The 21,678-nt window shown below is 41.2% G+C and overlaps 1 protein-coding gene across 1 annotated transcript in view; it reads left to right on the forward strand.

Moving 5' to 3' along the window:
* Window positions 1–266: 266 nt before the first annotated feature.
* FKBP9 (FKBP prolyl isomerase 9) overlaps window positions 267–21,678 on the forward strand; it is a 43,491-nt gene continuing 22,079 nt past the window's right edge. The window contains exons 1-10 of the mRNA XM_021553219.3: window positions 267–701; window positions 4,504–4,649; window positions 5,238–5,427; window positions 6,097–6,242; window positions 7,800–7,989; window positions 10,039–10,184; window positions 11,323–11,509; window positions 13,377–13,522; window positions 15,156–15,319; window positions 16,505–19,830. Coding sequence (XP_021408894.3) covers window positions 445–701; window positions 4,504–4,649; window positions 5,238–5,427; window positions 6,097–6,242; window positions 7,800–7,989; window positions 10,039–10,184; window positions 11,323–11,509; window positions 13,377–13,522; window positions 15,156–15,319; window positions 16,505–16,687 — 1,755 coding nt within the window. The 5' untranslated portion in view covers window positions 267–444 and the 3' untranslated portion in view covers window positions 16,688–19,830. The remainder of the gene's footprint in view (window positions 702–4,503; window positions 4,650–5,237; window positions 5,428–6,096; window positions 6,243–7,799; window positions 7,990–10,038; window positions 10,185–11,322; window positions 11,510–13,376; window positions 13,523–15,155; window positions 15,320–16,504; window positions 19,831–21,678) is intronic.

A 21,678-nucleotide genomic window follows, 5' to 3' on the forward strand; every position in this document is an offset into this window, starting at 1 on the left:
GAGAAATCTGCGGGAAGTGGCCGGGCGGTGTCTGCGTGTTTACGACTCTTGGGGTCCGCCCGTCTCCCGTGCTACCTTCGGGAGCAGAGGAGCGCCAGGAGAGCGGCCGGGGGCAGCGCCACGTCGCACCTCCGGCCCGGGGAGGGAGCGGGCGGCGGCGGGACGGCGGCGGTGCCACCGCTGCACTCCGGACTGCGCAGCCCCGCGGCGGGCGGGGGCAGCCGGCGCCGGGGCTGCTCCTCCCCCGTCCCGGGGGGGAGCGCTTCATCCACGTTTGCAAGTTTGCGGCGGTGGGAGGAGGAGGAGGAACGGGCGGGCCGGGGCGGGCGGCTTCCCTCCCTTCCCTCTCCCCTCTTTTTCTTCCCTCCATTCCCTCCCTCTATTCCCTCCCTTCTTCCCCTCCCCGCCGAGCGCGCCCTTCGGCTGCCCCGCTCGCTGCGCTCCATGGCGGGGCCGGCAGCCGTGCGGCGGCGGGGCCCGGGCTGCGGGTCGCTGCTGCTGCTGCTGCCGGCGCTGCTGGAGAGCTGGGCGGCCTGCCAGGCGCCGCCGGTGCCCGCCGCCGAAATCCCTCCGGACGGCGCCGAGCTCAGCGTCGAGCGGCGCTTCGTGCCCGAGAGCTGCCCGCGGGCCGTGCGCCCCGGAGACTTCGTGCGCTACCACTACCTCGGCGCCTTCCCCGACGGCACCCGCTTCGACTCCAGGTCTGGCACAAGCCCGCCGCGGGTGCAGCCCCGCGGGGTTTGGTTGGGCGCTGTGAGAGGGAGAGGAGGGAAGCGAGAGGTGCTGGTCCACACGAGAGCGGTTTTTTTGTGGATGTGCAGAGATTGTGTGGCTCGATGGAGGTTCGGTTCAGGTTCCCCTGCTTTTCCCAGTGCTTTTGGATTGACCAGTTGGAATCAGGTCAGTGGCAGGATGAGCAGTGTCATACATGCGGGACATACAGATTACCATGGGAAGATGCCTTTGAAATATGAAGGGCAGAGAGCTGGAGTGTGATGGCTGGGGGCATGGAGCCAAGACCGCGTAGTGATCGGGTCCAGTCCGCAGTAGTTTGCTTGCCCTTATGCATCCCTACCACGTTCTTTCAGCTGCTTCTCCAAGGCGCTGAATGGGCGTTTTCTGCTCCAAGAGTGAAGACCATAATGTTACTCAGTCAGTATCAGCCCGCTAAACAGGAGTGTATATGGTATCACAGGCTCTCGCGGAAGTTATTTCCTGCCCGTTTCATTTTGTACGTTTACAAAGTCTTCTCCGGGCTCAAACTTACTTGAAAGCAATTGGTTCTGAATCATTATCCTTGCCGGAAATAAGGGAATTATCAGGCTGTACTTACATAGAATTTTTTGGATACTTTATCCTTGAATAAATGTGACCTATGTACAGTGAAGTGCCTGGCTGCTTTCCTGCTGTTATTTTAGGATTAGGAAGCGTAAATAGCGGGATCAGGAGATTGTGAAGGATGCTGCTGCTGCTGCCAGCTTATTTGTTTTTTCTTATTTCATTCATTGCCACTGATCAAAGTATTATTTAGAAAGATAAAGAAAAATATATTTTCAGTAATCCTGGTAATCTCCCTTGTGCTTTATGGAAAATCTACAGCCTTAGGGAAAAAACTGTCCTTCAAAGCTCAGGTCTCTCTCTGGAGCTGTCTGTAGTTAGTATTCCATTAATGCCATATGACCAGCACTTCTCCGACTAAAATGTGGGATGTGATAGCTGGCACTTCAGCTGGTGTTGGTGCAGTTTCAGTGAAAAGGCACAGTACATACAGTGAATCAGTTGGTAACTGATGGGCTTGGACCATAAGTCTTAAGCTGTGGGTGTGAAGACACACAAAGGTAGCATCCTCGTGGCTTATTGTATAAATATATGACAGTGGGAAAACTGGCCACGTGTTCAGAAGTGTGTTTCTGATTGCTACTTGTGCATTGAGGCAGGGCACCTGGAGGGGCTGCCCAGGTGCTGGCTCTCATTTTAGTTCCAAGTTCCTTGTCATTTCGTTCTGAATTACTTGGGGCACGAACAGATTGTGCAGAACTGTACAGCATTTATCTCTTTGGATCCTCTAAATATTAGTAAATAAGTAGTAATGGTGATAATCTAGTCCAATTTGAATATTTTTGTGGCTGCCTTAATTTAAAAAGAGTACAAAATGTCAGGTTTGTTCAGCTTCAGATTTTTTTCTAGATGGCAGCTCATATTGGTGTACACTTTTGTTATTCACTATGATCTTTTTTAAGACTGATGACGGCATTTAATCATGTCAAGACATGGAAAAATAGGAGGATTTTGTCTTCTGTAGGTTGATGCAAGAAATTTTTTGAAGTGTTTGTTCTGAAATCTTTGGTGTTCCCTGCCTATAAGTTAAAGAGATTTAGTCAATTTATATAAAAATAAGCCAATAGACAATTTTCTTACATGTTTTTAATTTGTTCACTTTCTTTTTTTTTTAAATTTATGAGCATGCTTAGCAGCATCAGTTTAATTGAACACTACTATGAAATCAGTCTAAAAGATACTCTAGATGTTGAGCTAAAGGTAGTTTTGCTTTGTTCCTTCTTCAGCTCTTGGAAATATTCTTGAGTTTTAAAATTAATTTTTTGTATTTCCAAGGGTAGGTAGCAATACTGCTCCTCACGTTATCAGGCTGCTGACAAAGTCTTAGTAATCATGACTGTGTCACGTAAATTAGCATTTTATTGTCATTAGTTTGTTGTTTTTTGGTTTTTTTTTGCATCAGCATTTGCATTTTTTATTTCAGTGGCCATAAAATTATTTGCATTTAAAAGTGTGAATTTAATTGCATAGTCATCTACTATTAATTTGGTCAATTCCACTGATAGAAACAAATCTAGCTTAGTTTTAAGGAATCCACAAAGTCAGTCCTGCAAAGTTGCATGGTCTGATCAGTGCTTTGTTCAGTTCTCTGCTTTGCATCAATGTTCTCTTAATCATACATTCCTTTTACTAAAAAGAAAGCTCTTCTAAGTTCATCCCAGATGTATTGCCAAGCTTTGTCAATTGCTACAAAATACCATTTTAGAGGGTTTCTTAGAACCTATTATATTACTAGTCTTAAAATCTAAATTATGGTTTTGTGTGTATAATAGAATTTGTCAGGGCTTAATTTAAATACTTTCCATCCTTTCCTGGGAGTGGGAATGTGAAATGTGAAATGCTCAGAAATAGAGGGTTGTCTACTTTAAGAGAAATGTTTGTCAGAAATAAAAAAAAAAAAGATGGAGCAAACAGAGTTCACTCAGTAAAATATTTGAGAGATTCAAGACTGTGGGGCTGTCAGGAGGCTCAGTATGTTGTGTAAGTGACGTGTAGTCTTGGAAGGAAAGTTTGACATCATTTCCCTAGGGATGTCTAGCTACTGGCAGCTTTCCAGAATTTTAGCATGCAAAAGGCAAAAGGCGCAAGCTTTTTTTTGTTTTTTCTCCCCCCAGGTCTGACTTTTATCTGTGTATCTATCTATCTATCTATCTATCTATCTATCTATCTATCTATCTATCTATCTATCTATCCGTCTATCTATATCTAAATATAAAAAAAAAAGTCATTGGAATTATAAAAGGGATTTGGGAAAATGGAAGTGTTAAAAGTTTAAAAATAGGCATGAAGCTTCTGAGATGGTTCTTGACATGTGTTTATATATTGCTTCGTAAAGTTCAATAGCAGTAATTCAGGCACCTCAAAGTGGGGTCATTGTGCAGATTTAAGGTGGCCTAATGAACCATGTAATATAGTGTTCTGCTGTGGTAACATTGCTGTTCTCCATCATCTCTGGAAAATGGAGTAATTTAAGCATAATTTCTTTTATGTTTTGAATATTCATGTCTTATCACAGAGGAGAATAATTTGTTTCTTGATTCTTGGTCTGTCAAACCTGCCATTTAAAACATGTCTCTGTGCTTTAAATGATGGCTGTGAAAGTGGAGGAGAAAATAAATAACCTGTTGGCAAACCTCACAGCTACTACTTAAAAGGCATCTTTTCCCTTTCCCCTTCTCCCACAGAGACTGGAAGTGTGATGTCTCACATTGTAAACCTTTAGGTCTTATATAGTATTTTTGTGATGTTGCTGACTGAAATCAATATACCAAGATCCTACTGTGGGAGCAGTTATCCTTTCATCTCTCATAACAGTGTTTAATTTTTCCTTTTCTTCCTTAATTTTCCAGCGTTGCTTTTAATGTTAGTGTGTCAGCTGTATGTAGTTCTGGCCTTCATGTGCCTGTAGTACACATTGCACTCTGCTAGAATATGTTTCAGATAGGTGATGAGCAGTGAACAGAAGGAGAGCTGTATTGAAGTCTCAGGAACATCTTGGATTTGCCCCTTCCTTTAGGAGCTGTCTTGTGATAAAGTTATGCTAACGGGGCAAGAGGGAGACAAGGTGCAGTTAACTCTCTCTGTCAAAAAAAAAAAAACCAAAACCAACAGTGCAAGGGGGTATAAATGAACCACTGACATTTTTGCCTGGTTTTCCCCCTTCAGCTATGACAGGGGATCCACATTCAACGTGTTTGTGGGCAAAGGTCAGCTTATTGCTGGGATGGACCAAGCTCTGGTGGGCATGTGCGTGAACGAGCGCCGGTTTGTGAAGATTCCCCCTAAGCTTGCCTACGGAAGTGAAGGCGTCCGTAAGTACAGCGCCGGGCTGGCTGCTTGTGTAGGGGATTCAACCAAGCAGATAGGAAATGGAGCCACAGAAGAGGAGGCTAGGAGCTGCATGTAGTGAATAACAGAGGTTATCCCCTGTTCCTCTGACCTGTTTGTTAAGCCTATAGCCTAAAGGAATCTGTCCAGGCTCCCTCTGCATGCTGAAGGAAGAGCAGTTTTCTGCATATGACCTTCAGTGAAAGTTAACTATTTATTTATATCTACCTCCCTGTTAAATACTTAATAAAACTAAAATTGTGATTTGGCGTTGCAGTGCTGCACAAGGTCTTGTCAGTTCCAAAAGTATCTTTGTTCTACAGCCTCAGAGAGGCAATAAATGCTAACTCAAGATAGTTTGCCTGATGGACAGCTGTATTAAGAATTCATCTTGCTGGATTTCCCCCCGTAAATAGCTGCAGCAATGGCAAGGGGCCAAGGAGTTGTAAGCACAACAGGAAATAAGGTGTGCATTATGCAGTTTTTTTAGGGTATGCAAGGATTGGTTCCTTTTCGCTGGTACCTTGTATAAAAAGGGAAAGAAAACTGTGTGTGTTGTTTTGCTTTTGCAGCTGGTGTGATACCCCCCAATGCTGTGCTTCATTTTGATGTGCTCCTGATAGATTTGTGGAACTTGGAGGATGAAGTGCAGGTTCAAACTTACTTCAGACCTGAGAAGTGTCCTCGGACAGTCCAGGTGTCTGACTTTGTACGGTACCATTACAATGGAACATTCTTAGATGGGACCCTATTTGATTCAAGGTATGCAGCTGGGTTGTGTGTCTTTGTGTAGTTTAATAGGTATCTCACCATCATTTTCTCCCCTTTTACCTGTGTAACAATTAATGCTAAATTCCCAGAAACACAGGAAATTACATCTGGCATTTGATGTGTGTTAGTAATTTTTTCACGGATTACAGGATAGCAGTACTGACTCAAATCAATAAAACTGGGCATTATTTCTTCGTGGGCATTACCAATCCAGATGCTTTTTTAAATTGTAAATTTTGTTCCCTGTATTTATATTACTATTTATTGCAATCAGTTAAAAGTCTCTATAACCAGTATAGCCATTCAGATTAGATAAAAGTTTTGTAAACTTAGCAGGGTTTGCAATGAAAGTGAGCCACTAACACTTTCTTAATGAGATTTTAAGTGTACAGCATGTGTGCTTCATTAGAGCCCAGTGGAAAATGATGATTTAGTAACAGCTGCCTGAGAGCCACTTTCCGAAGCCTCAGTGAGGTTCCTGACATATCTAAGTACTCTGGAAAACCTCCAGCCAGCCCTTGGCAAATGAAGGACTGATACTTTTGGACTAGCAAGTTGTGAGCTACACTGTGCATAGCATGTGGATTTAAAGGTTAATCTTGTTCTTTCCTGTGCCAGTCTGACATTTGGTTGTGCTTTTTTTTTCTTTCTCATGTTTAGCCATAATCGGATGCGAACTTACGATACCTATGTGGGAATTGGATGGCTGATTCCTGGTATGGACCAAGGTCTCTTGGGAATGTGCGTAGGGGAGAAGCGCATTATCACAATACCGCCTTTCCTGGCATATGGAGAAGATGGAGATGGTAAAAGTTATTCCTTTAGTTGGTCCTCTTTTTTTTTTCAATCCCAAGTCATGCATATTATGAAACAAACTTTCTGTATTTTAAATTTATGGGCAGCATTATTACCCTGTTCAGGCAGACATTGCTTAACAGACATACTGTTGATACAACTGTAGTATTTATATACAGAAATTTTATTTCAGTCAGGGAATAGAATCTGTGATTAATGTCTAGTGGCACCAAAAACTTGAAGACAGGTAACTATATAATTCTTTCAGACTGCCACAGAAAGCAGAAAAATTTTAAGAAAAAAATATGTTAAATGTATTTTTAATTCCAGATGGGTTTTGTTGTTTTTTTAAACAAATGCTCTAGTGATAACTAGATTGTCTTGTGAGACTGTGCAGCCTGCAGATTATACATAGACATCCGCATGTTGAATTATAGCTTGTGACTTTTCCTGATATTCTTTCTCTGCTCTGGTGTTTAAGGATGTATCTGTGTTGTACAAGATTTCTTACCCCTTCCGTGGCTTCATTACCATTAACTGTGAGGCTGAAGGGGCCTTTGTTTTCAGTGAGGCAGTGCCATCACTGTGGGAATGGAAGGAAATTATTTGGTTGGAGAATAAAACCCTAAACCAAAAAATAACTGACTAGAAGCAAATTTGCAGAGACCTGGATAAATTAGAGCACTGGGCAATCACCAGCTATATGAAATTAAACAAACTAGATTCTGCACCTGGGATGGGGCAGCCCTGGTTGTGTGCACAGATTGGGGAATGAGAGGCTGGAGAGCAGCACCATGGGAAGGCACATGAGGCTCCTGGTGGATGGCAAGTTCAACATGAGTCAGCAGTGCCCTGGCAGCCAGGAGGACCAACCTGGGGGGAGTCAGGCACAGCATCACCAGGCAGGCAAGGGAAGGGATTGTCCTGCTCTGCTCTGCACTGGGGTGGCCTCACCTTGAGTGCTGGGGGCAGTTTTGGGTGCTAAAATATAAAAAGGCATTAAGCTACTGGAGAGAGTCTAAAGGAGGGCAATGATGATGGTGAAGGAGCTTGAGGGGAAGCTGTGCAAAAAGCAGCTGAGATCACTTGGTCTGTTCAATCTGGAAAAGACTGAAGGGAGACCTCACTGCACACTGCAGTTTCCCCATAAGGGGAAGAGGAGGAGTAGGTACTGATCTCTTCTCTAGTGACAAGTGACAGGACCTCTGAAGTTGTGTCAGAGGAGATTTAGATTGGGTATTAGGAAGAGATTCCTCACTCAAGAAAGTGGCTGGGCACTGGAACAGGCTCCCCAGGGAAGTGATCACAGCACTGAGCCTGACAGAATTCAAGAAGTGTTTGGATAATGCTCTCGGGCCCATGGTGTGACTCTTGGGGTGCTCTGTGTAGGACTGGAACTTGGAGTAGTAATTGTGAGTCCCTTCCAACTCAAATAATCTATGATTCTAATTTATTTTGGGAGGTGCTTGATATTTGGCAGTACATTACTTTTCTTCAATAAACATGTTTAAGTTTCTGCTAGAACACCTGCTGTTTCTTACCAATTTTCTGCACTAACACTTTTGTAGGTAAGGAGATCCCTGGCCAGGCTTCCCTTGTCTTTGATGTGGTTTTGCTGGATCTACATAACCCCAAGGATGGTATTGCTATTGAGAACCAGCTTGTGCCTGAATCTTGTGAGCGGAGAAGCCAGACAGGAGACTTTCTCCGATACCATTACAACGGAACACTTTTGGATGGCACATTATTTGATTCCAGGTAACCAAAACATTCAACTCTACAGACTGCATTTCCAGTTTGACTCCTGTGTCATGTCCATAATATGCTCAAACACAGTTCTTTGCTTTTCCTTCCTTTTTGCAAATTTTGAGTGGACTTGGAGTCTTATAAAAAAGACTCAGAAAACTTTTCCATATGGGAAGGAAAAGAGCTGTTTTGTACCATGTCATTGTCACAGACGCCATCTAGGGGTAGTGGCCCGCCCGGTGAAGCCAAGTGCTTCAGGCACACAAGCCTGAAGACTCTTTGCCCCATAGGGTTTATCTGCCAAATAGGTAATAACACTGAAGATAGAGAAAATAAATATGATTCCATTTTATGTCCTGAGAATTGTGAGTCAGTGTGCTAGTGGCTAGTGTGAGGTTAATCATATTTATACTTAGAAAATGTTTGCATTTTGAAAGCTGATGGCTTTCAAGGCTGAATTATGGAATTGCAGAGTTCAATTAGAGGGGTTTTCTGTGATAAGGGAGAAGGGATTTCTGTGACAGTAAACTCAAAACTCTGTGGGAACATGAGCCTTGTGTACAGAATCATATGAATAATACCTTTGTAGATTTCTGTGACTTTGGTTGCTTTTAGTGGAACAGTGCTTTACTATCCCACTCCAGCTTTCAGAACAGCTGTCAGAAGTAGCTAAAAGGAGGTGAGAATGACCCAATGTAAAATATTTTACAAAATAAGCTGAGAGAAAAATGTTTAACACTACTGCAGCAGCCATCTCTGTAGACCTTGATTTACAATTTGTGAAAGCTTATAAGTTAAGAACTCAAAGCTTATCCACAGGGTACTGATTTCTCTTTTTTGACATATCAGTATCTTCTGTAGTAACTAAGCCATTTTTGAAAATAGCTGTAGTATTTATGTGAGGGTTGCTGTCAAGAAATAGTAATAAATGCATTGTAGACAGCAGCCTGTACATCATTCTGAAGTGCTCAGAGTTGTTAGACAATTTGTTGACTAAAACATGGTATTCTGACCTGCAGAATTCATAAATGAAGAAATAGAGCAGCTAACAATAGGGATTGAAAACCGTGGAGCTGTTCTGTAAAAAGTTTCTCACTAGTACATGGAACATGCCAAAAGCTCTGCGAATGGCTGGGGTTGAGAGCTCTAATAATACTTTCCTTTGCCTTTTTACTCTGAAATGTTTGGTTGCAGAACTTCCCTGGGCAGCTCAGCCAAGGCTGTCTGGGCTTAGAGCAGTTGAACAAACCTCAGAATTACATCAGGGTCTGTCTTGTACTGGTTTAGTTCTTTCCCAGAGCTACCTTGTAAAGATGAATTGAAACCTTTCTGCCTTCTCCTTCTTGGGCTGTGCCTTTGTGTAACATGCCTTGAAGAAAGGCAGAAGACAGTCATGTCCATGTAAGAAACATCATTTGTTGTTGTAGTCTTGTTTTGTTCTGTCATGATGTGTTGAAGCAGGTCCTTCAACCTGTGTGTTAAGTGGTTGGCTTAAGTGTTGATATGGTTTTGTTATGACTCATTTTAATGTTGAGCATCCCAGGAGAACCTATTTATCCCACTTGCTCCTTCTAGTGGTTGAACTACATAGCTGTGGTTGCAAAATGAGGCAGTCTGCAGGGTGTCTCATGAAAATGAAGCCCTTATCAACCATAGCTAGTTGATAAGTGCTTATTAAAGTACTGTGAGGGCAGAGGAAATTTTAAAGGAGTAAACCATTTTTTTTTTCAATTACTTGTCAAAACCTGATTTCTGTTTAATTTAAAATACATAAATAAGTGTGATTTTTCTTTCTAGATACAGTAGAAATGAATTTGCAAATCTGCTGGCTGTTCACTAGCCAGGGTCTCATTGTTGTGTAATCAGTGACCTGTGTGTCATTGACTGATGAAACCTGATGGCCTGGATTCATGGAAATAGTTCCTTTGTGCCTCCCTGGTGCTGGTTAATGACTGTGTGTTTGACCTTAACTGGTTTAAGAATTGTGTTGCACAGCTATTGCAAGAGCCCATGTTTTCTTGAGTACACCTGACACTGCTGAAATGCTAATATTTTCCGTAGTTATTCCCGAAACCGTACATATGACACCTATGTTGGGAAAGGTTATGTGATTGCTGGAATGGATGAAGGTTTGCTAGGTGTATGCACTGGTGAAAAAAGAAGAATAATAATCCCCCCTCATCTTGGATATGGAGAAGAAGGGAGAGGTGAGTTTGGCTTTGCATTCAAGTCTTCTGTAGTTAAACTTTGATTGTTTAGTTGATCTGTGTGTATTTTCAAAGGTTTATGAATTAGTTCATTATTTTGTGGACATCAAACTGACAGACTTTGCAGGATTACTTTGATTAGCAAAATAGGTAGGACAATAAAATACAGACCAATCTCACATGTAACTGGTAGGCTGAACTCATTTGGGTAATTAGTGTTTAGGCAGACTGGTACTTGGATGCCAGGAGCTCTGCAGTGTGAGATCTTCCTTCCTGTGTGTCTTAAATTCTCTATCCTGAAGGAGTTCATCATGCAAAGGTTTCTTCCCCATTCCTTCCACAGCCACAGGTTTTGTGGACTTCTAAGCTACCTCTGTAAATGGTGGATGCATGTAACAGTGAAGTAACCGTGTACATGTAACATACAATTAACATTTCTTTGGGAAACCTCATTGCTATGTAAACAGATTGCTGGGAGAGGCTGGATATGATAACCCTTTTAGCTGATCACAGCGTTGTGGCTGGTATTTCAAAAAGTGCCTCCTGGGATGTTACTTGGATAAGTGATTTACTGAAAAAGCCTTTCTTCTGGGAATGCAAGTTCTGTGCTGCTGATTTGGAATTAAACTCCTTTACTGACAAACCCCAATCCTAGGCCTGGATGTGACTTGTTAATCCTGATAATACATATAATGCTGGGAAGAGGGGGAAGAAGTTTCCTGCTTTTAGGATATTTTAAGGAACTGTAACCTTTTACATATAATGACGTTTCTTGAAGCATAAGAAGTTCTTGAGAATTTTGATGATCATTTGAATTGGTACATAAACACAAGTGAGTTATTTAGGATAGTCACAGGAAATACATGGTTATTGCTTCATTTCTGCATAGTTTTAAAATTCAGGATAACAAAAGCTTTTCCTTCACCATTGAACTGCGTGTAGTGCTTTTCTACTGGTTGTCTTTCCTACATTGGATGCAGCTTGCATCTGTCTCATCCTTTAATTCTGAATGAAAAGAGCAAAATGACTCAGTAGCAGACACAGCAGGAATTCATATTCCTACAAGGTGCAGTGCCTGGACATCTGCCTGTTTGGGTACCATTTCTTTCTCTATTTGTCTAATTTGCTTCCTGCTTAGGAAAGATTCCAGGATCTGCAGTGCTAGTCTTTGACATCCACGTGGTGGACTTCCACAACCCCTCAGATTCGGTCAGCATTACTGTTCACTACAAACCTTCCAACTGCACTGTACTGAGCAAGAAGGGAGATTACCTGAAATACCACTACAATGCTTCACTCCTGGATGGAACCTTGCTGGACTCCACGTAGGTATTTGAGTGACCTGGTAAGGAAAATACTTCCAGCAGCAGTGACGGCAGAATGAACTCCCTGCAAAACAAACTAGCAGGGAATAAAGAAATTTTTTTTTTAAACTGAGTATTTATGTAGAATGTATTTTTCTCTTTATGGCTGCCTGCCAAAGGTACATAGGAGGAGGAGAATTTAAAGACAAGTTGTCATAGCATAATGAGAGAACCGAGAACAAAAAGTATGTAGGAGTGTGTTGGAGAAGAACATAAACAGTATGTGTGGAGTGATGAAACTTGTTACGTAGCATTCTGTTTAAATGGGCCAGTTCAAGTGTCTGGGTGAGTCATGTCAGGACAGCACAGGTCTCATCATGAATGAACTGTCCAGGTTTATTCATCTTTTTGAGTAGGATTTGTGCTCTGTACTGATTCTGACCTGAGAGAGGTCTGGTAGGCCTACTTGTCTTGTTAAAGATACCTTGAGCGTGGTTTATAATAAATGGTCACCTGTCATGTCTGTAGCACACATTGCTGCTCCTGTATTGTAGTATGGCTTTAAGTGTCAGCATGGAGAAACTATCAGAGGCCTTGATTGTAACTGTGAGGATAATATGCCTTTTCCTCCTCTCTTTTGGCAGCACACTTAAGAGGGAAGCAAAAGATTGCTCCAGTCTGTCTCCTGTAGCGCTGAAGTGAGCCTGGCACACAGCTACAAGAGTATTTCTGTTAGCTTCCTTTTCTTTTTGTCTTAATCTTTTGAATAGTGCAAGTCATCCAAACGATATTTTATTTTTTGGAAAAGGAAGTTGGGAAGAGCTATTTTTAACCAGGTTATAATTAACACAGGAAGTAGCTCATAAGTTTCACAGTGTACACAGTAGCTTGCAGAGTGGAAAAGCTGCCTTAATTTGGAGCACGTGGTGCAGTGCTGTAGGCAAGGATGTAAACAAGTGATGTGTCCAGGTTCAAAACAGTTTATATGTCAGGAATGCTCAATGACCATTTTGTAGCAGGAACCAAGGGATGTTGAGACCATCTTACTCACAGCAGTTTTTAGAGAATGAAAGATCGTGGATCATGTGCTCCTAATTTTAAGGCTGACCTCTTAGCCACTGAATTGTTTTCTTTCCAAATAATACTCTGTTGTACAAGCATGTCCTGCACAGGCACAGCCAAGCCAAATAACCAAAGAAAGGCAACCAATAGAACAAATGGCCAGTGCTGCACACTCTGCCTTTAGAATCACAATATATGTTTGACTTTTGAGCTTTTAACTGTTGATATTTTCTAATTTTAGAAATGAGCCACAGACAGCAAGGTATAATTCAAAATTTAATATGGTTAAATAGCAGTAGTAGTAGTTATTTGTGTTGATAACTACTACATTATAGTGACTGATTTCATTAAAGAAATGGCTGATACATGAGAATGCACTCAGATCCTTCTATGGGGTTGGTGGTCCTGGGATGAAGGTACATCTGGAATTCTTACATCTGCTGAAAAGTCCAATTACAGCAGTTAAAAAAATATGTGAAAGGAAAAAGCCCTTATTTCAATACAAAATACCTTGGGGTTGTAATTGGTATCATTAATGATTTTAATTGGATTTCATCCAAGAAGCCTATAATTCTAGTGCCAGAGGACATGTCAGCAGCAGAGAGTTGTCTGTTTGGTGCTGGCTGTAACTTGAGAACAACTTCAGGTAACTGGTAGAACAAAGCACTGGGTATTAAGTTAATTTTTGACAATGACAGGACACTGCTAGAAACTGCTACTCCTGTGGTAATTTTGAACAACAGAAATGTTCCATTTTATGTTTCGTTTGTTTGTTTGTGTTTTTTTTTTTTTTTTTTTTTTTTTTAATTTTTCCCTTCCTTTCCAGACACAGCCTTGGCAAGACCTACAACATAGTTCTGGGATCTGGTCAGGTGGTGTTGGGGATGGACATGGGCCTTCAGGACATGTGTGTTGGGGAACGACGGACAGTTGTTATCCCACCTCACCTTGGTTATGGAGAAGATGGAGTTGGTGAGTGCACATCCACTTAGCATCTCTGGAGTGACTGAAACACAGGCATGCATGTTTTATTAGCTGCTTGAATTGGATCTTTTTAGAGGTTTATTATGTCATTATTTTAGACACTCCCCCTCCTCCCTGTTCACAGTGAACATGCTGTCTGTGTTGCATTTCAAGCCATGCTGTTTCTATGGCCAATAGAAAGACCATCACAGTACAAAAGGGAACACATGCCCCCAGTAATGTTGCTTTGTCAGAGCAGAAAGCTCCAGGCAGTCTGATGTTGCAGAGGGGTGCAAACACTGTTTTCCATGGTAGCCATTGGGTGCTTCTGTTTGGACATGTGGTGTGTTATGCAGGAGACAGAGCCGTAGGGGACTGGTCAGCCCTAATATGTTAGGAAATTCAGAAGATACATAAACTGAGTGTAAGATGTGAAACAGTGTATTGGTGCTGTTAAAACTCCAACACAGATACGTTTTGAGGCAGCTTTAGGGCATTAAGGCTTATCAGTTTTTAATGACGTGGACAGCAGTAATGAAAAGAATGATATAGAAGTGACAAGAACTTTTATGTCCAGGTACGTTGTTTCTGGTCTTGCTGGTTAAAAGATTTGAGGGAAAGGAGTCTATATGAGATCCAAGATCAACAAATTCTGACGTGTATGGAAATAGTTGCATAAGTTGCTGTGTTCTTTGAGTAGCTCCACAACAGTTTGTAGTTTATAAAGACTGTCAGGCATCATGTACAGAGCTTAATGGAGAATTAATTTGAGTTAAGAGATAAGAATGCATTTACACTTGTTTGTCTTCTATGAAAAATTAGGACTTTAATATATATGCAGTGTTTTATACATGATTTTATCTATGATACATTATGGATAATTGCATAGCTATATGTAATAAATTGAAAATTTCCTCATAACATAAAAAGTCTACTGTGTAAAATGCCTGTCATAAGTATTTGCCATTGTTCAGAGTACATTTGATACACGTTCTGAAACATTGCATAATTTGTTAGTGTGTTCGTTTATGCCCAGCTATCTGAAGAAATTGCTTGTTTGTAGTCTCATGCAAAAAGATTAGAGGTGAGCTTCATTTTTCTTTTTCAAGACTAAATTAAACTCCTTCCATGGTTTCCCTGAGGAAATATCCCAAGCTGTTGAGTCTTACAGGAGTATGCTGATACACAGTGTATTGGCAAGATAAAGAAAAACGGATTATTCCCACAAGTTTAGTTTTTAAAAGTAAAAATAAGGATGCAGTTTGAATCATGGAATTATAGAATGGCTTGGATTGGAAGGGACCTTGAAGATGAGCTAGTTCCAACCCCCCTGCCATGGACAAAGACACCTCCCACTAGAACAGGTTGCTCAGGGCCCCATCGCAACCTGGCTTTGAACATTCCTAGGAATGGGCATCTGTGCTTCTGTGGGCAATCTATTCCAGTGCCTCAAATTTTATTATGAAAGGTTCCTTTTATGATCACCCTTGTTGAAGTGATTAGGAAGATTTGATGGGCTAGGGATCACACTAGAGAAGTGCCTTTTGGAGCAGGAGGATAAATTTAATTGTGGATTAAAAGAAAATATCCCCTTCCAGTGTAAGTGAAGATAAATACCTCTCTCTGCTATTTGTTGTGACAGAAGGAGAAGTGCCTGGTAGTGCTGTGTTGGTTTTTGACATCGAACTGCTGGAATTGGTGTCTGGCTTGCCTGAAGGATACATGTTTGTATGGAATGGGGAAGTCTCTCCCAACCTTTTTGAAGAAATAGACCAGAATCATGATGGAGAGGTTATTTTGGAGGAGGTAAGCTGAGACAATGAAAATACCTGCAGTGGTTTTCTTCTACCACCATCAATGCCAGTGTTGAAGGATGGAGTCTTTCCTCATTCTCTTCTCCTGGAATAGTGTTTGTCATCAAGGGGACAGTAAGGCAGGGTATCAGCTAAAACATGGCTGTTCAGCTTTAAAGAAAAAAGGACTGTAAGAATGGTCATACTGCATAAGATCATTTACTGTTGTGGTTTCCTTGGTCCCAGTGGCAATCCTGGTGGCCACTCCTTACACATGTGAATTGTGTGCTGTGCAGTCAAGTTCTTCCTCTTGCTTGCTTTTAAAATCTGCATTGTGAGAATATCATTGTGTGCCCCCATTGAAAGACACTTGCTTTTGCCACACCACGTCTGATAACATAAACCTCTGTGAGATGTTCCTCTGCCTTTTCTTTTAATTCAAATACTATTTTTTATTCTCTCCTGAAGTCTTCTTTGTCACTTTTCTCTATGTCACCTTTCGTCTGTTTTGTCCCTTCTTCTTTGTCCCTTCTTTTCTCTCTGGAGTGGTGCTGCCTTGCCCTCCAGGGCAGGTTGTGGCCCTGTGGAACAGCATGAAATGCCTTTTTATATTTAAAAGCCTAATATGGTAAAATCAAATTCTTATTTTTCCTTTTCTTAGCACTCTCTTCCACCTCTTGGTTTTCCTTCCATCTCCATCTTTACTCTTACGTTTACCCTCATATCCTTCCTTGCACAGAAGAAAAAAGCTTTTACTGGTTTAGAGAAAGAGGTAGGGTGAGGCTGCTGCTGTGCACGTCAGCAATCATCCTTCTATGTGGCTCTCTCTAAGATGCAGGTGGGTTTTGTTTTTTATAGTGTGAGCTTCATGTATCACCATGCAAAATTACTGCCCTCCATCCATATCCAGCTGTTCCTATGTCCAGCTGTCCAACCCATCTTCCTCCTAAATGATGAAAAATTAAGTTTTCTTGTTACAGGTCCAAAGCCCACTGGACTGAGTGAGGAAATCCCTGCTGGCTCCACAAAGAGTTACTTATTTAACCTCATGTGTGTGATCTAATTACTCCAGTTTGGGTGGTAAACTTTATAGGGTAGTGACAGTGTCCTATGTACAATTAATAAGTAGTAAAATGCTCTGCATTGTCAAATGTCCTTTTCACTGTGAGCTATTTTCTTCTCCTTTTCCCCCTCTTAGTTTTCAGAGTACATCCAAACTCAAGTTGATACTGGCAAAGGAAAATTAGCTCCTGGTTTTGATTTTGAGAAGATTGTTAAAAATATGTTCACCAATCAAGACCGGGATGGAAATGGTAAAGTTACTGCTGAAGAATTCAAGTTGAAAGATCAGGAGGCCAAAGAGGAGCATGACGAACTGTAAAGACAAGAAAAAAACCAAGAATCCTGAGCTGACCTACTGTTCAAACGTGTACCAGAAGGAGTTCTGGAAGGATAGCCCTTGGATAGCCTGTGTCTGCCTCTGCCTGGGTGTGGATAGGCTGTTAAAATAGGAAGAGATTCTCAGTTGGAATTGTTAGGTATTTCTGAAAAAAAGTATTAAGTGCCTCAAGGTGGGATGTATAGACAGGCAAGGAGTGTCCTGCTGTATGTGGTGCCGTGAACCACATGTGTATGTGGGGTCTGCTTTTATGCAAAAGATCCGAAGTTCTCATTGAACAATTCATGATCAGTTGAGTGGATGGTAGAGAGAAAACCTACCAAGTGCTTTAAAAGACTTCTAAAAAACCTTCTGTATCTGAAATACTTGTGTAGGAAAATGAACCAAAATATTCCCCATAGCAATAACCTGTAAAAGTTGTCAGCTGTTGATCCCAGTTCCTTTCAGAAGGCATGAGCACCCTTCCCAGTAAATGAACAAACTCACATGGATTTTTGCCAGCAGAAAATCTGATTTGCAAATTGCAAATGGCTGTGCCATTGCAAAATTTATAGAAACTGTGACTTAAATTAAACAGACCTAGAATTGATACTGTGTATGTGTTGGGTTTTTACCTCATGGAATAAAAGTTTCCTACCATCTGTACAGTGCTGAATTAGTAACCTTGACTCTTGCTGGCCAGTGTTCCCATCAGTCATTCCAAAACCTTTCTAGTTGCAACCTTATTTATAGTTTTGTTAGACATTAAATATTAACATACAGGGTCCAAGTGCTGTTATAAATACTGGGCACAGTTGATTTTGTCTTGGGCTTCTGTCTCCTATTTTGGAAATTGATAGATTAAGGAGTAAGTCCTTAGAGTTTAAGCAGCAGAGCAGTCTGAAGTGGCAAACAGACAGACAGTGATAGAATCAAGAAACAGATCCATCTGTTTGTGTGTGCTAACATTCTGGCCCAGCCCTCAACACAAAGTCAGCCCTGGGAGTGCTGCTCAGATTCTGTGACCTGAGGCAGTCACCCGTTAGCTTGACAAACGCAGCAGAGCTGCTCAGTACTAAATACACAGAACAGACCCATTTTCTGGAAGGCCGTGGGATCCCCCTCAGTACACAGCATGCAAAGAGCACAAACACATAGAGTGAGACACTGCCAAGGAGGAGTGGGCAGGGAGTTGTGTTTCCAGTATAAACTTTGTGTCTAGTTTCTTGCTTTCCTTGATCTATACATGTGGAATGTAAACTCCCTGAGATGCTCTTTCTAAAAATTGGTATTTCAGTTGGATGAGAACATTTTGTATTGATTTTTAATGCAGTTCTTACAAGAAGTGCAGTGAAGTATTTTTTGAGTTTGATACCATTAAATGTTGGATAACTGACCTTTTTGTTAAATAAAATGTTGATCAACTATTACTTTTTCTGGAGTTTTGGTGGGTTGGGACCATGAGTTGAAGCAAATACCCTTCCTGCAGCTGTCTTCTCTTGTATACAGCAGGCTTACATTGAATATTTTCAATACTGCTATTAATGTTCAGAAAAAAAAATTAAACTATGATTAATGGATGGTTTTAGACCAGATGTAAAAGTTGTGGATATCAGGGAGAGACACTTCCATTAAAAAGTTTGGGTTCAGAATGGCTCCTTACCATCTTGTGAAAGCAGCTCTCTCAGCAGATTGTTTCTCCCTTTTGCTTTACTTGGAAGCAGGTTGCTCACTTTTTGCTGTGCTTCAGATGCAGTCCCTTCTGTGTGCTGACAAAGCTGAGAGAAGGAGTGGGAAGCAAGTTGTGATTGGAGTACTGCCAGAAGCAGAATTCAATGTGGAAACATCTCCTTACTATATTCTCATATGTACCCCAAAAAAATCAAATCTGTCTTGTGGATAGCCTCCCTCCTTTTGAGGGGATGGAACTCTATGGTTTATAATATCCCTTCCAACCCAAACCATTCCATGGCATCCTAAATATTTTGTCTGAGAAAACCTTAGTGAGTAAACCCAGTGTTTTGCATGGAGGAACATTCCAGATGGATCCCAGGAGATGGACTGAAGAGTTTCTGGGAAACCAGGATTAACAGAGTTTTCTCCAGGGCAGATGCAGGAGAATGAGCAGGACTGAACTGCCGACAGTTGGTGATCCCAAAAATTGCTGTGCTGGATTTTTTTGGAACTGCTTGTCAGTGATGGGATAGCAGGGATGACCTTAGCAGTGCCTTTGGCTGGGCTAAGGACATCTGAAATTCTCATGCCATTGCTCCTTAGGACTTGGCAAACACGGCTCATGATCCAGCTAAAGGTGTTTTTCCTTCAAGAGGAAGTTTTTGTTGCCTCCTCACCTCATCCCTCCAAGCCTGCAGGTTGCCATTTCAGAAATAAGAATGCAGCTTTGGGGAAAATCGGGGAATATAAGGAAGAACTTGCTATAAAATAATGGTGTTTATATGGGGCATTGCCCAGACGAAGCTAACAGGGGCCAGGTCTGACTGGCTGTTTTAGGCTAGACTGCTTAAAATCCAGAATTTTTGATCACTAACATAGACCCAGTCCTTTTCCTTTATTTTGGCAGCGATTGACTTCTCCCTTGCAGGAAGGCTTGGGGCCACCTTCCTCTATGTCAAAGTGTAAAATAACTTTTTTTTTAAAGGAGAAAGTAGCTATTTAGAATGAATCTAGCTATCTATTTACAATTCATCTATTTATTAGCATTTTATTGTTAGTGTTTAGAATTTGCCTATGTACAATTTATCTATTCGTATCTACTATCTCCTAGTATTTGGAACTTACCTATTTAGAATTATCTATAGAATCTCTCTATTTTGGATTTATTTATTTATTTATAGAATTAGTATGTAGTTTACCATACTTAACTGAGATTACTTTATAAAAATAGATGATAGCTGTCAAGGGTCATTAAGAACCAGATGTAACTGGGCTCAGCTAACGAGGGGCTCTCCAGAGCTCGGGCTGTTCCTGCTCCTCTAATGAAACAGGCAGGTGCTATTCTCAGAGCTGGCAGCTGACTGCTGCTAGGAAAGAAGTTGCTGGTAGCCAAGGTTGGCAATTGGTGACTGAATTGTCAGGGGCTCAGTGGAAAAGAAAAGCAACAGGGGTGCGTACCCAGATAAACCCAGGTATTTATGAATATTTTTTTCTGAATGATTTTTGTGTCCTAATTTGATAGCAATGCTTTCTGTTGTCTAACTCCATCTGGTGCAAGTATAACAGGCATTATATTTAAATCAGAATTTGCAGTTGTTGAACTTTATGTTTTTCTTTGTGGAAAAAATACTTGGATTTTCCTTAAAACTTGAAAACGACACATTTAGCTAGTACAGGGTGCAAGTTTTTAGCTCAGTTCAGCACTATCAGTATTTGTTTGACAGTGGGAGGACATTTGAGCTGGCTGCAACACCCACTAAGAGGAGGATTCATTTTCAGCTAAGTAAAGGTCCCAAATACTTGACCTTGGACATATACTACCGACAGAACAGATATTGTGAGTAGAGGAAGAAAAAAGAGTAACAAATCCACTTAATTTTCTTTATTCTTTTCTTTTAACTTTAGATATACTCTTTTGGCTATGGGAAAATGGTCTAGGAAATGCATATCTTTCTTTCCAAACTAAATAATAAATACATTTTTAGAGTTGCAAATTGTTTCTGGTTAGAACTTTTATTTGGAAAGACATACTACTCACAGTATTTATTTCTTAAAACTGAAAGAAGAATCACAATAGCAATTGCAAGAATTAGACTAGCTGGAGAAGGATGGCTTAACCTGTAGGTGTAGAGTTAATTTTGTTTGCAGTTCATTTTGGTCATGGCTTTGGAGAGGTAACTAATAATACAAATTCTAATTTCTAGACCACAGTCTAGTGATAAAACAATATGATTTTGATAAAGTGGAGGAGGATATTTAAAAATTCATCTTGTGTTTTCCCTTAGGTATTACATAAGCAAGAGTTATGGTTGGCAGGGGGATGTGAGATGATGAACACACTGATAATCTGTACAGCACAATGCAGGTTTTTAAAATCTGACCTCCTGGTTCAGGTTGATTGCATAAGTAACTATTTTTTCTATGAAGCTGTATGGATAGCATCTCAAGAAGTAAATTATTTGGCACAGAGATACAGCAAATAGGTTCTATCAAGGAACTGCAATGTGGCTTAATTGCTTTCAAGTCCTGGCAAAGGTTTACTGCTCTAGCAGATCCCTAACTTGGGTTCTGAGACTAACAGGATTTAGTGATAGGAGAAAAGTGTGCTGGATATCTTAACTTTCCTGCATCTTTGTGGAAGGGCAAGAATCCTTTAAGTGATTGTCATGGACTGAACATTGCTGACTGAATGTTCATTGTCCACCTGCGTGGAGGTGAGGTTGGAAAATTTTCCTTACATAATGCTTGAAAGATGGTGGTCATCTGAAATCCTCTACCAGTTTTAGCTGTCCATGTAGCCATCTCATTTCCTTCTGATATGGGAGGGTTCTAGGGAGGCTGTATACTAATTTCAGTGATTCAGATTAAGATGTAGCTGGAGATAAGTTTTGGTAGCTGCTTTTAAAGATGCTTCCTAGTCCTTTTCTATATTACTCTGCATGTGCTATTCTATGTGATTTTATTTATTTGCTGGGGTTTTTATAATTGTGGGTTGAACAAGATCTTCATCCTGCTGAAGGAGTGGTGGCTTGCTCACCTGCTGAGTGAGGCAAAATTCGAGAGGATCAATGAGTTTATGTGTATCCTGAGGCAAGTTTGATGAAAGCATGGGACACTTCCTTCTCAGAAACACAGCAGAGAGCCCAGAACTGCCCCCCTCCTTTTCACCCGTGCGGGCATAATCAGGGAAATCCATTACACCTGTAGTCAGAATGCCAGAGAGTGTTGCTGACACATCTTGTCCTGTGAAGCTGTGACTGTCAGCTACACTTCAATTCTCAAAATTTTAACTGTTATCTGTATTCCAAAGATAAACTGCC

Source organism: Lonchura striata, chromosome 2 (genome assembly GCF_050655825.1).
Source record: "Lonchura striata isolate lonStrDom1 chromosome 2, ASM5065582v1, whole genome shotgun sequence".
Classification (NCBI taxonomy): domain Eukaryota; kingdom Metazoa; phylum Chordata; class Aves; order Passeriformes; family Estrildidae; genus Lonchura; species Lonchura striata.